This window comes from Ailuropoda melanoleuca, chromosome 12, assembly GCF_002007445.2.
Source record: "Ailuropoda melanoleuca isolate Jingjing chromosome 12, ASM200744v2, whole genome shotgun sequence".
NCBI classification, from domain to species: Eukaryota; Metazoa; Chordata; class Mammalia; order Carnivora; family Ursidae; genus Ailuropoda; species Ailuropoda melanoleuca.
In genome coordinates this window covers 18400250-18414587 of record NC_048229.1, presented here as the reverse complement: position 1 = coordinate 18414587, position 14338 = coordinate 18400250, and the positions used below count along the sequence as shown (strand labels likewise).

The following is a 14338-nucleotide window of genomic DNA, read 5'->3' as shown; positions in this document are numbered from 1 at the left end:
TGTGTAGGAGCAGAGCCATTTAAAGTACTTTCATGCAGGCTTGCAAAATCAGCACATTTAGCAATGCACAGAAGGTAAAAAGGCATGACACAAAAGAGAGACAGTAAGTGAATGTATGAAAACTGAAGCCCAAGAGCACGCACTCACAGTCACACAGTGTGAAGGAGACGGGATCATGACTGTCCTCCCTGTTTTCCAACGTTGTCTCATAGTGTTATAGCACCTCTGTCATTTAAAACAGGAGAGGGTGCCTGGGTGGCTCAACTGGTCAAGGAACCAACTCTTGATTTCGGCTCAGGTTATATCTGAGTCATGAGATGGAGCCCCACATCAGGCTCCACACTGAGCATGGAGCCCACTTAAGATTCTCTCTTCCTCTCCCTCTGCCCCCGCCCAATCATACTCACTCTCTCTGAAATGAAATGAAATAAAATAAAATAGGAGACAGATGTCTATGAGGGTGCCATGACCACCCAATGGGAAAAGGACAGTCTTTCCAACAAATGGTGCTGAGAAAACTGATAACCACATGCAAAAGAATGAAGCTGGTTCCTTACCTTACACGATTTAAAAAAAACCCTTAACTCAAAATGTATCAAAAGCCTAAACGTAAGACCTAACATTTTTCTTAAAAAAAAAAAAANTAAAAAAACCCTTAACTCAGGGGCGCCTGGGTGGCACAGCGGTTAAGCATCTGCCTTCGGCTCAGGGCGTGATCCCGACGTTATGGGATCGAGCCCCACATCAGGCTCCTCTGCTATGAGCCTGCTTCTTCCTCTCCCACTCCCCCTGCTTGTGTTCCTTCTCTCGCTGGCTGTCTCTATCTCTGTCGAATAAATAAATAAAATCTTTAAAAAACAAAACAAAACAANAAAAAAAACCCTTAACTCAAAATGTATCAAAAGCCTAAACGTAAGACCTAACATTTTTCTTAAAAAAAAAAAAAAAAAGACCTAAAATTTTTCTTAGAAGAAAACAGGAAAAAATCTTCACAATATTGGATTCAGCAATGACTTCTTGGATAGGCCACCAAAAACAAAGGCAATAAATGTAGAAATAGATAAACCAGACTTCATCAAAATTAAAAACTTTTGTATATCAAAACAAGAGTGAAAGTACAATCTACGGGGGGGGATGGGATAGGCCGGTAATGGGTCTTAAGGAGGGTGCACTGGGTGTTATTCACAAGTAATGAATCATGGAACTTTACATCAAAAACTAGGGATATACTGTATGGTGACTAACATAATATAATAAAAAAATTATAAAAAAAGAAAATACAATCTACAGGAGAAAATATCTGCAAATGCATATATCTGGTAAGGGTCTAATATCCAGAATATACAAAGAACTCCTACAACTCAACAACAAAAAACAAACCACCCAATGTAAAAATGAGCAAAGGACTTGAATAAACATTTCTTCAAAGAAGCTATGTACATAGCCAAGAAGCACGTGAAAAAGATGCACATCATTAATCATTAGGGAATGCAAATCAAAACCACACTGAGATTCCACTTCACAGCCATGAAAATAGCTATCATCAAAAGTGAGTAAGTGTTGGGGTGCTTGGCTGGCTCAGCCATTAAGCATCTGCCTTTGGCTCGGGTCACGATCCCAGGGTCCTGGAATGGAGCCCCGCATCAGGCTCCTGCTTGGCGGGTAGCCTGCTTCTCCCTCTCACACTCCCCTTGCTTGTGTTCCCTCTCTCGCTGTCTCTCTGTCAAATAAATAAATAAATTTTTTTTAGAAAAGTGCAAGTGTTGGTGAGGATGTGGAGAAACTGAATCCTCCTGCACTGCTAGTGGAAATGTAAAACAGCCACTGTGGGAAAGTTTGGCAACCCCCTAAAAGTTAAACACTTATGACCATATGATCCAGCAATCCTACCCCTAGGTATACACCCAAAAGAACTGAGAGCAATGACTCAAGCAGATACTTGTACACCCCATGTTCACAGCAGCACTATTCACAACAGCCAACAACCCAGGGGAAACAATCCAGTAGCCATCAACAGGTGAATGGACAAACAAAACGTGGTATACATCCATACAATGGAATATTATTCAACCTTAAGAAGAAATGAAACTCCGATAGATGCTACAATCCAGATACCTCTTGAAAAATATAGGGCAGATGTTGTATGATTCCACTTAGAAGAAGTACCTAGAACAGGCAAATTCACAGAGACAGAAACGGTGGTGACTAAGGGCTGCAGAGGCTGGGGGCAGGAGAAAAAAACAGTATTGTTTAACTGAGTACAAAGTTTCTGTTTGGGACAATGAAAAAGTTCTAGAAATAGACATTGGTAATGGAATGTACTATGAATGTGCTTAATACCACTGAATTATGTACACTTAGAAGTGCTTAAAATGGTAAATTTTATGTGTGTCTCCCACCCAAATTCATATGTTGAAGTCCGAACTCTCAAAGTGAAGGCATCTGGAGATGGAGCCTCTGGAAGATAATTAGGCATGAGGGTAGAGCCCTTCTGATTTGATTAGTGCCCCTATAAGAAGAGACATCGGAAAGCTTGCTTTCCCTCCGTGGCACGTAAGGACACAGTCTACTAGCCATGAAGAGGGCTCTCATCAGAAACTGACCGTGCTACCACCCTGATCTCAGACTTCCCAGCACCCAAAACTGTGAGAGAGTAAATTTCTACTGTTCAAGCCACTCCAGTCCATGGTATTTTGTGACGGCAGGCTGAGCTAAGACAGTCCAATTTACCGAGAGTAGAAAAAAAGGGAGAGAATAGAGACCAAGACTTTGGCTAAGTACACAACACCAAAATATTTTGGAATGGTTTCTGTGAAGAGAGGAAGAGAGGGTGCTGTTAGTCAGAATAAACAGTAAAATGACTCAGGAGAAGGGGAGGAGAAGAGGAAGATGCCAGAGGAGTCTGGGGAGGGCACATGGACCAAACACAAAGCCAGACACACGCAGAGAGAGGGTAGAGGCGATGGAGGAAGGGTGGTCTCCATGTCGCTCCCCTAGAGCTGCACTCCCCAGAGGTTATGGATCATCAGTTTCATGTTCATGTGACCTGTGACCTCTCCTTTCCTCCCAAACACTTCTCTCAGCCAGTGAGGAAAGTGAAGTCACTGGTAACACACGTAAAGGACGGGCTGGATGGCTGCAGCACACAGAATGGGGCTCTGGCTGAACTCAAAGCACAGGCGAAGAAGGGCAGCTGGTGCCTTATCACTGCAACAAAGGGGCAGAAGAGCCTTAAATGGTGGTGACAGCTTCTATAAGCAGTCATTCCTGATATACGATTGTAATACTGTAATTTGTAAAAAACATATATTTGGTCATTCATATGAGCAAAACATATTTCTCATAAATAATTGGTCGTAGTTCCTGGCTCACAGCTCCCAAAACCCTTGGAACTGCCTCAGTGACAAGAGCAATGGGAGCATCTTTTATTATACTGTGTGGTCTTGTGTCCTCAGCTCCCAAAATCACTTGACAGCCAAAAAAGGTGAAATGGGTGTCTTGTTATTCATAAAAACTCCCTTTCCATCACTACTGGATTTATGTTAATGAGGTGACTTTGGGAAATCCTGTAAGGATAGGCAACCAACCACAAAAAGGGGGGGACTTTTAGTCCCACCCCCTGACCTCAGGGGAGAAGAGTGGGACTGGAGGCTGAATCAATCACCATTGACCAATGGTTTAATTAATCATTCATGCCTACGTAATGAAACCTCCATAAAAAACCAAAAAGATGGGGTCTGGAGTGCTTCCAGGCTGGGGAACCAAAAGGGTTCTATGTGCCACTGCGTGGAGCCCCAAACTCCATGAAAACAGAAGTTCCTTCATTCGGGACCTCACCCTGTATCTGGCTGTTGATTGGAATCCTTTAACATCCTTTGTAATAAACTGGTAATCCAGCAAATAAAATGTTTCTCTGAGCCCTGTGAACTGCTCTAGCAAATTAGTTGAACCTAAGAAGAAGTTTGTGGAAAACTGCGATTTATAGCCATTCAATCAGAAGAACCTGGACTTGAAACTAGCATCTGAAGGGAGTGAGGGAGGCAGTCTTGTAGGACTGAGTTCTTATTCTGTAACTCAAAGAGGGGGTCGTTGGAACCTCCAATCTACAGCCAGTCAGTCAGAAGCACAAGTGACAACTTTTGATGGCATTTGAAATGGAAGGGGGGGGCAGTCTTGTGGGACTTGAGCCCTTAACCTGTAAAATCTGATGTGATCTCTGGGCAGATAGTGTCAAAACTGAGTTGTACTGTAGGACACCTGGTTGGTGTTAAGAACACTGCCTGTTGGGGCGCCTGGGTGGCATAGCGGTTAAGCGTCTGCCTTCGGCTCAGGGCGTGATCCTGGTGTTATGGGATCGAGCCCCACATCAGGCTCCTCTGATATGAGCCTGCTTCTTCCTCTCCTGCTCCCCCTGCTTGTGTTCCCTCTCTCACTGGCTGTCTCTATCTCTGTCAAATAAATAAATAAAATCTTTAAAAAAAAAAAAAAAAGAACACTGCCTGTTGGTGTAGTGAAACACAACCCCCCACCCCACAAGCACACACACTGAATTGCTTCTAGAACCCTTTAAGGATAGAACAAACCCCTCCAGTGTCCCTGCTGAAATGAGTTCTGCTTGTAATGAAACCCAAGTGACTACATCAATAAAGAGCTCGGTTCTCTAAGGTGAAGAACCAGAAAGGAGGGAACTATGCAGAGAAGAACCCCATAAGGGATGCCAGGGTGGGCCAGTCGGTTAAGCACCTGCCTTCAGCTCAGGTCATGATCCCAGGGTCCTGGGATCAAGCCCCACATCGGGCTCCCCACTTAGTGGGGAGCCTTGCTTCTCCCTCTCCCACTTCCCCTGCTTGTGTGCTTTCTCTCTGACAAATAAATTTTTAAAAATATCTTTAAAAAAAATAAAGAGTATATTCCATTTATTAAAATTTCTTAAAAAGCAAATCTAATTTATAGTGACAGAAAGCAGATCAGTGACTGTCTTGGAACCATGGGTGAATACTAATTAAGGGGCACATGTTCCCTATATTAAGTGTGGTAATGATTACACGGGTATATATATTTATAAAAAACAAAACAAAACCCAATGAACTGACACATAAATGAATGGAATGGAATAGAGCCCAGAAATAAACTCATGCTTACACAATTAATCTACAATAAAGAAGGTAAGAATATACAATGGAGAAAAGACCATCTCTTTAAATAGTGCTGGGAAAACTAAATAGCCACATGCAAAAGAATGAAATTGGTCCACTTTATTACACCATATACAAAAATAAATTCAAAAAACACCATATACAAAAATAAATTCAAAATGAATTGAAGTCCTAAAAGTAAGACCTGAAACCATAAAACTCCTAAAAGAAAACACAGGCATAAACTATTAGATGTTGATCTTGGCAATATTTTTTTGAATCTATCTCCTCAGGCCAGGGCAACAAAAGAAAAATTAAACAATTGGGACTACATCAAACTAAAAAGCTTTTGACAGCAAAGGAAACCATCAACAAAAAAGAAAAGGCAACCTACTGAATGGGAGTAGATATTTGCAAATGATACATCTGGTAAGGGGTTAATATCCAAAATACATAAAGAATTCCTACAAGTTGACACCAAAAAAATCAATCAATTAAAAATAGGCAGAAATTAACATTATTAATCATCAGGGACATGCAAATCAAAACCACAACCCACTATCACCTCACAACTGTCAGAATGGCCAGTATCAAAAAGACAAGAAATAGTAAGTATTGGCAAGGATGTGGAAAAAAGGGAACCTTCATCCACTGTTGGTGGAAAGGTAAACTGGTGCAATCACTGTGGAAACAGTGGGAGGATTCCTCAAAAAATTAAAAAGAGAACTTCCATACAACCCAGCAATTCCACTCCTGGGTACTTATCTGAAGAAAATGAAAATACTAATTCAAAAAGATACATGCACCCCTATGTTCACTGCAGCAGTATTTACAATAGTCGAGATACGAAAGCCACCTAAGTGTCCACAGATAAATGAATGGATAAAGAAGATGTAGTGTATATACATAGTGAAATATTATTCAGCCACAAAAAAAGAACGAAATCTTGCTATTTGTGACAACATGGATACACGCATAGGGTACTACGCTAAGTGAAACAAAGACAAATACTATATGATCTCACTTATATGTAGAATCTAAAAAACAAAAGAAAGCAAAACAGAAACAGACTGGGGCACCTGGATAGCTCAGTAGGTTGAGCGTCTGACTTCAGCTCAGGTCATGAACTCCGGGTCCTGGGATCGAGTTCAGCATCGGGCTCCCAGCTCAGTGGGAAGTCCGTTTGTCCCTCTCCCTCCCCCACTTGTGCACACGAGCGCGCTCTCTCCCTCTCTCTCAAATAAATAAAATCTTTAAAAAATTTTTTAATAACCCACAGAAACAGACTTATAAATACAGAGAACAAAGTGGTGGTTGCCAGAGGGCAGGGGGCTTGGGGGATAGGTGCAATAGGCGAAGGGAATTAAAAGGTACAAACTTCCAGTTATAAAATAAATAAGTCATGGGGATGTAAAGTACAGCCTAGGGAACAGAGTCAATAATGTAATAATTTTGTAGAGTGACAGATGGTAACTTATCAGGTGTTCATTTTGCAACGTACATAAATGTCAAAGGATGCTGTACATCTGAAACTAATATAATATTGTACGTCAACTATACTTCAATTAAAAAACCAACAATGAGGGGCACCTGGGTGGCTCAATCAGTGAAACATCTGCCTTCAGCTCAGGTCATGATCCCAGAGGATCATGCCCCCAGGATCAAGCCCCAGGTTAGGCTCCGGGCTCATAGGGGAATGACCTCTCCCTCTCCCTCTGCCCCTCCCCCTGCTCATGGTCTGTCTCTCTCTTTCTCAAGTAAATAAGAGCTTTTTTAAATATTTAAAAATAAAAGATAAAATAAAAAAGCAACAATGAGCTGTGTGCTTAAAAAGGGTATGTTTTACTGTATGTAAATAATATCTCAGTAAAGTTAACTTAAAAAATTAAAACATCAGGGCACCTGGGTGACTCAGTCAGTTAAGTATCTGCCTTCCACTCAGGTCATGATCCCAGGGTCCTGGGATCAAGCCCCACATTTGGCTCCCTGCTCAGCGGGGAGCCTGCTTCTCCCCCTTCCACTCCCCCTGCTTGTGCTGTCAAATAAAAATCTTCAAAAAAAAAATTAAATCATCATAGCAGCATTATTTACAATGGCCAAGACATGGAAATAACCTAAGTGTCCAATGGATAAACAAGTTTTGTGCGTGTGTGTACATACGCACACAATGTATATACGTACACACATACAATAGAATAGATTATTCAGCCAGAAAAAATGAGGAAATCCTACACTTGCAACAACGTGGATGAACCCTGAAGGCATTATGCTAAGTGAATTAAGTCAGAGAAAGACAAATACTGCATATTTCATTTATACGTGGAATCTAAAAAAAACAAAAGGTTAAAAGAAAGAAAGAAAGAAAGAAAGAAAGAAAGAAAGAAAGAAAAGAAAAGAAAAGAAAAGAAAAGAAAAGAAAAGAAAAAAACCAAGCTTGGAGGAAAAGAGATGACTCTAGGGAGTGGGGGGAGACAGGGAATTGGAAGAAGGTCAAAAAGTACAAACTTCCAGTTACGAGAGAAGTACGTACTAGGGATGGAATGCACACCGTGATGCCTGTAGCTAACACCGCTGTCCACCACACAGGAAAGCAGAGTTGATCCTAAGAGTTCTCATCACAGGAGAACATTTTTTTCTTTTTTCCTTTCTTCTTTTTTTAAAATTGTATCTATAGAGATGATGGATGCTAGCTGAATCTATTCTGGCAATCATTCACAATATATGTAAATCAAACCATCATGCTGTATACCTTAAACTTACATAGTAATGTATGTCAATTATTTCTCAATAAAACTGAAAAAAAAATTAAATCACCTTTGAATAGCCAAAAAATATGTAAGTAGAGAGAGAGACATTCTGGAAAGATACACTAATGTTAAAAACGCTTGCCTGCTTCTGGAGACTGGAAGATTTCTTTATATGTAAACCCTTCGTCGGTATTTGGATTTGTACCTGATGGTGTTTTATTTAAAAATTCTAAAACTACCTCATTAAAAATAAAAATTAGCAAAACATATTCCTAAATACCCAAAATGTGAACTGTGGTTTCAGTGCCTTGTAGGATCCTGGGTTATCACTGTTTATCATCATATTTTTAACACTTTGATTTTTAAAAAGTGAACATTTAATCTTTGTAAGTAAATAAATGACAAAGCCATTTCCACACTGGAGAAAGTGATGCCATAGACACATAAAGAGAGAAAGCGTGGAGCTGCTGGAACCAGGATGCTTCTGAACACTCAACAGGCTACTCATTTGGCTGCTAGTCACAGAATTCCCTTCATCCCATCAAGCAACACATAGGTTTCATTTCTACTCAGCCAACTGCATGAGCTTTTTTCCCTACATGATTCTTAGAACAGGCAAAGAAACATTTTCTTAAGTGCATAAAAACAGAACCCAGTTGGGCCTGGGCGGCTCAGTCGGTTAAGTGTCTGCCTTCGGCTCAGGACACGATCCCAGTGTCCTAGGATCAAGTCCCGCATCAGGCTCCTTGCTCAGCGGGGAACCTGCTTCTCCCTCTCCCTGCCTCCCTGCTCATGATCTCTCTCTCACTCTCAAATAAATACACAAAATCTTTTAAAAAAATAAAGAACGAACGAACCCAGGAAGGTGAAACAACTTACACCGTGTCTGACACCCACCTCCCTGCTGTCCCTCCTGCAAGAGCCGTGCCCTCTCCCCACACCCCCGACTGGAGCTTGGAGTGAGTGAGGTGGCACAGATTTTGGAGTGATGGNGAGACAGGGAATTGGAAGAAGGTCAAAAAGTACAAACTTCCAGTTACGAGAGAAGTACGTACTAGGGATGGAATGCACACCGTGATGCCTGTAGCTAACACCGCTGTCCACCACACAGGAAAGCAGAGTTGATCCTAAGAGTTCTCATCACAGGAGAACATTTTTTTCTTTTTTCCTTTCTTCTTTTTTTAAAATTGTATCTATAGAGATGATGGATGCTAGCTGAATCTATTCTGGCAATCATTCACAATATATGTAAATCAAACCATCATGCTGTATACCTTAAACTTACATAGTAATGTATGTCAATTATTTCTCAATAAAACTGAAAAAAAAAATTAAATCACCTTTGAATAGCCAAAAAATATGTAAGTAGAGAGAGAGACATTCTGGAAAGATACACTAATGTTAAAAACGCTTGCCTGCTTCTGGAGACTGGAAGATTTCTTTATATGTAAACCCTTCGTCGGTATTTGGATTTGTACCTGATGGTGTTTTATTTAAAAATTCTAAAACTATCTCATTAAAAATAAAAATTAGCAAAACATATTCCTAAATACCCAAAATGTGAACTGTGGTTTCAGTGCCTTGTAGGATCCTGGGTTATCACTGTTCATCATCATATTTTTAACACTGATTTTTAAAAAGTGAACATTTAATCTTTATAAGTAAATAAATGACAAAGCCATTTCCACACTGGAGAAAGTGATGCCATAGACACATAAAGAGAGAAAGCGTGGAGCTGCTGGAACCAGGATGCTTCTGAACACTCAACAGGCTACTCATTTGGCTGCTAGTCACAGAATTCCCTTCATCCCATCAAGCAACACATAGGTTTCATTTCTACTCAGCCAACTGCATGAGCTTTTTTCCCTACATGATTCTTAGAACAGGCAAAGAAACATTTTCTTAAGTGCATAAAAACAGAACCCAGTTGGGCCTGGGCGGCTCAGTCGGTTAAGTGTCTGCCTTCGGCTCAGGACACGATCCCAGTGTCCTAGGATCAAGTCCCGCATCAGGCTCCTTGCTCAGCGGGGAACCTGCTTCTCCCTCTCCCTGCCTCCCTGCTCATGATCTCTCTCTCACTCTCAAATAAATACACAAAATCTTTTAAAAAAATAAAGAACGAACGAACCCAGGAAGGTGAAACAACTTACACCGTGTCTGACACCCACCTCCCTGCTGTCCCTCCTGCAAGAGCCGTGCCCTCTCCCCACACCCCCGACTGGAGCTTGGAGTGAGTGAGGTGGCACAGATTTTGGAGTGATGGTTTCTTCTACACTGTTGAGAAGGGAAGTGAAGGGAGAAGGGAAGGCAAGGGTGGAGGGAGGGAGGGAGGGAGGATGGATGGACTTAAATTGAAATAAAGGAAAGATAGGCTATAAATCCTTAAAGAGCCCCAGGGGCTCATCTCGGCATAAGTACCAGCCTGTCCTCTTTGAAGCTCTAGAGATGCCAGACTTGACCCAGAAATATGAAGAGATTGTATTCCAGAAAAATTGCCAGCAGAAGTTTTCATCTGCCACTTAAAAACAGAGTCCTGAAGGGAACCTCACAGCTCACCTGCCCATGGTCCCTACATCTGGCTTATCAGAATCACTGAAGGGACTTTTTAAAAAACAAAGATCTTGAGCCTTGCCCCAACTTTCTAAATCTCCAGGGGTGAGATCAAAGAATCCAGAGTTTTTAAAGCTCCCCAACAATCCTGATGATTGACCAGACTGGGGTACTCTCTCATTTTTCATGAGATGACAGTGATTGGCGGGGCAGGGGCGGGACTAGGATCAAGTCTGCGACTGACAGTCTGCACTCTCCCTTCTCATGACCTGCTGCCTCTCCTGAAAACCTACAATGTCTACTCAGAGTCCAGACCATTTCCCCTTCATAAAGTGAAATGCTGGTATCCTTCCTGGAAATCCAGCAGTCCTGTGGCCATTTTACTCAACCAAGAGAAGAGTATCTAACTGAAACCCAGCTCTTAACCAAAAGGGGCTTCAGATTTCACACTGCACTGGGCCACTCGGATCCACTGTTCCATCACGGTCCAGGTCCTAGCATTTATAAGCCAATCAACCCAGTCCTTTTTACAAACAGTCATCTTTCAGGTATTGATTCCCACATGGCAGTAATCCTAATTACACAAATGGTGGATGCTAAAAAAAATACTACTGACATTGGTCTTTTATGATTTTGGAAGTCACAGATTTCTTCCAAATGTAGATTCTCTTGGAAGATCTTTGAAATGGGTGGGAATTTGCTGAAAGCATGTGAGCTCGTCACAGGGTGATTCAGCCTGCAAATGCGTGGGGTCAGAGAGAAGCCACCTGGGGTCTAACACTTGAGTGGGGTCATATGATCACAGTCTAACAAGTACTTTATTAATCTAAAGGAAAAGGTTTATTTACAGAGGAAACCACCAATGTCATGGGAAATAAAGTACAGCAAATTTTAAAAGCGTGACTCACATATTACGCAATTATCCTTCGCTAAAAGGATTTTGTCATATACTACCAGAAAACAAAAGGCCTTTTTTCTTTCTTGGTCTGAGATAGGCTACTATAAGTCCAAGATGTATGAACAGGCCAAAAAAAGGGTAGATATACAAGGGAAAGCAAAAAGGTATCTCTCAGGGTAAGAGCCACATCTGGATGTGTATGGCCAGCTAAGTCACAGTTTTACAGGACTATTGGAAATTAGATGAAATCTTTACACTGGATTCTACTGGAGGAAGAGAGTCAAAACCAAAATTCAAAATAGGATTTTGGGAGGAAGCCTATAATGTAGCATGTAATGTCAACGCCAACAAATATTCCCAGATAAACTATGCCAGAGCTAGAAGGAATCTCAGATGGGTTCCAATCCAACCTGCCTTATAGTTGTTTATACTATTTACAGCATAGTCACACAGAGGATCAGACGGCAAGTGACATGTTCAAGTTCACACAACTATTGAGGGACATGGTTGCGCCTCGCCTTCAGGACCCACATGCCCTGGCCACTGGACTCAGCTGAGCTGGATTACCGATACAAAGAGGCTCCTGAAGAAACCCAAACGCAATATCATTCCAAACACCATAAAGTCTCTATTTTCACTCTTCACCCCCCGGTTTTGCCCAGGCTATGAGATCTACTGATATTTCAGATTTTTCATTTGTTACACTATGGCTGAAAAGAAGGCATTTTTATTTTTTATTTTTTTATTTTTTTTTAAAGATTTTATTTATTTATTCAACAGAGATAGAGACAGCCAGTGAGAGAGGGAACACAAGCAGGGGGAGTGGGAGAGGAAGAAGCAGGCTCATAGCAGAGGAGCCTGATGTGGGGGCTCGATCCCATAACGCCGGGATCACGCCCTGAGCCGAAGGCAGACGCTTAACCGCTGTGCCACCCAGGCGCCCCAAGAAGGCATTTTTAAATTTATACCTTAATATTCAATTTCAACATTTACTGAATGTCTACTCTGAGTTACGTGTCACCCTGGACCACCGAAGCACAACCAAGTAAGAGCTCACTGTACGTCATGCATGGTTCAACATCATCAAAGCCTGCCTCTACTGCGTGGCCCTGTTGCGGGGGAAGCATTTTGAGCAATAACAATAAGAATTTGATTATTTCAGTCTGGTTCCTGGTAAGAACTTATCCACATCACAAAAGTCCAATTGTTTCAGCTTATCCTCTTACAGAGCAGGGCATGAATGACTAGGATGCCGGCCGCAACACAAGGCATGAACTCTGAGGATTTCAACAGCAGGTAATTGCTACTCAGAGCCCTTGGGGAGACCAGGGGTAGGTCTGGACACAGAAAGGAAGCCTGACATGACGCCAAAGGCATAACGTCCATGTCTGGCCAAAAACCCACCGGAGACACAAACTCCAAAAAAGCACATTTCAACTTTGGGGTAATTTAAAAAGTGACAGAGACAATTGTGCTAAAAGAGAACTCAAGGTAGTTCCCCCTTAGTCCTACCTCCCAGTGACCAGCAAGTTTGGGTGGAATCTCCAACCCCAGCTTCTCCAGCTCTCGTTCCCTGTACTTCTCATACTGCCGGTAACCCGCATACCCGCTGCCTGTCACCAAAAGAAGGGGCAGGGGACGCAGCAGGAACAAGGTTCGAGCAGAGGCAGTGTGGACTCTTCTGGCATCTGTAACAAAAAAAAAAAAAACAAACAAACAACAGGAGAATTTTGAGACTGGGAGAAGCAACAGGGAGAGTCATGCAAACAGCACTAAAATGAGGTCCAGGAAACATCAGTACATCTTTGACAGGCAGGTGCAACCCTGAGTCACTATTAAGACCCTTCTGTCTCCAAATTCCACCAATAAGTAAGGGACAAACATTTTAGTTTTTACTTATTTATTTTTTTTTAGATTTTATTTGACAGAGAGAGAGAGAGAGAGAACAAGCAGGGGAAACAGCAGAGGGAGAGGGAGAAGCAGACTCTCTGCCAAGCAGGGAGCCCGATGTGGGTCAATCCCAGGACCCCAGGATCATGACCCGAGGAGAAGGCAGACACTTAACTGACTGAGCCACCCAGGCGCCCAAGGAACAAACATCTTTCCTATGAAACTACAACGCACCTCAATTTCCACCACAGCCAGAGAATTTAAGATGAAAACACTGAATCACAGAGAGGTCAAGAAACGAGGTTGCCAGGTTAGCTACCACCAGGTCCAGGACTGGGAATCGGGCACCATTACCCAGGACTCTCTGACCTTACTTTTACAGTCCGGAACCAATTCTGACTAGACACTAGTATTCTCAAATGTGAACTTCCATAAGCTCTTACAATTCAATGATTAAAAAAGACAACCCAATTTAAAAATATACACAGCATCTGAATAGACATTTCTCCAAAGAGGATATACAAATGGCCAATAAGCACATGAAAAGATGCTCAACTCTATTATGGGTTAAACTATGTCCCCCCAGAACTCACATGCTGAGTCCTAACTCCCAGTACCCAGAATGTGACCTTACTTGGATATAGGGTCTCTAGAGAAGTAAACGAGATAAAATACGGTCATGATGATGGGCCCTAATTCGATATGACTGGTGCCCTTATAAAAAGGGAAAATTTGGAGACAGACATGCTTATAAAGAGAACGCCGTGTGAAGATGAAGGCAGAGATCGGGATGATGCTTCTATGAGCCAAAGAGGCCGCAGACTGCCAGCACACCATTAGAAGCCAGACCAGAGGCATGGAACAGGTTCTCCCTCCCAACCTTCAGAAGGAAGCAGCCCTGTGACACCTGATCTCAGACCTCTGGTCTCCAACTTGAGTAAGTGTCTACTCTTTAAGCCTCTCAGTTTGCAGTACTCTGTTAGAGCAGCCGCAGCAAACCCATACAACATCATCAGTAAGCAGGGAAATGCAAATCAAAACCAGAGGGAGACACCACTTCAAACCCACTAGGATGGTTATAATCAAAAAGACAATTAAGTGTTGGCAAGGGCGTAGAG

General features: G+C 42.1%; 1 protein-coding gene across 3 annotated transcripts in view; it reads right to left on the bottom strand.

Moving 5' to 3' along the window:
- PISD (phosphatidylserine decarboxylase) overlaps nucleotides 1–14338 on the bottom strand; it is a 48011-nt gene that overhangs the window by 21381 nt on the left and 12292 nt on the right. For 2 of the 3 annotated variants that reach the window (XM_034639671.1, XM_034639672.1), the window contains one exon: nucleotides 12843–13018. In XM_034639671.1, coding sequence (XP_034495562.1) covers nucleotides 12843–13018 — 176 coding nt within the window. Of the gene's footprint in view, nucleotides 1–12842; nucleotides 13019–14338 lie in introns of those variants that run through there. The other variant, XM_034639673.1, reaches the window with a different exon arrangement.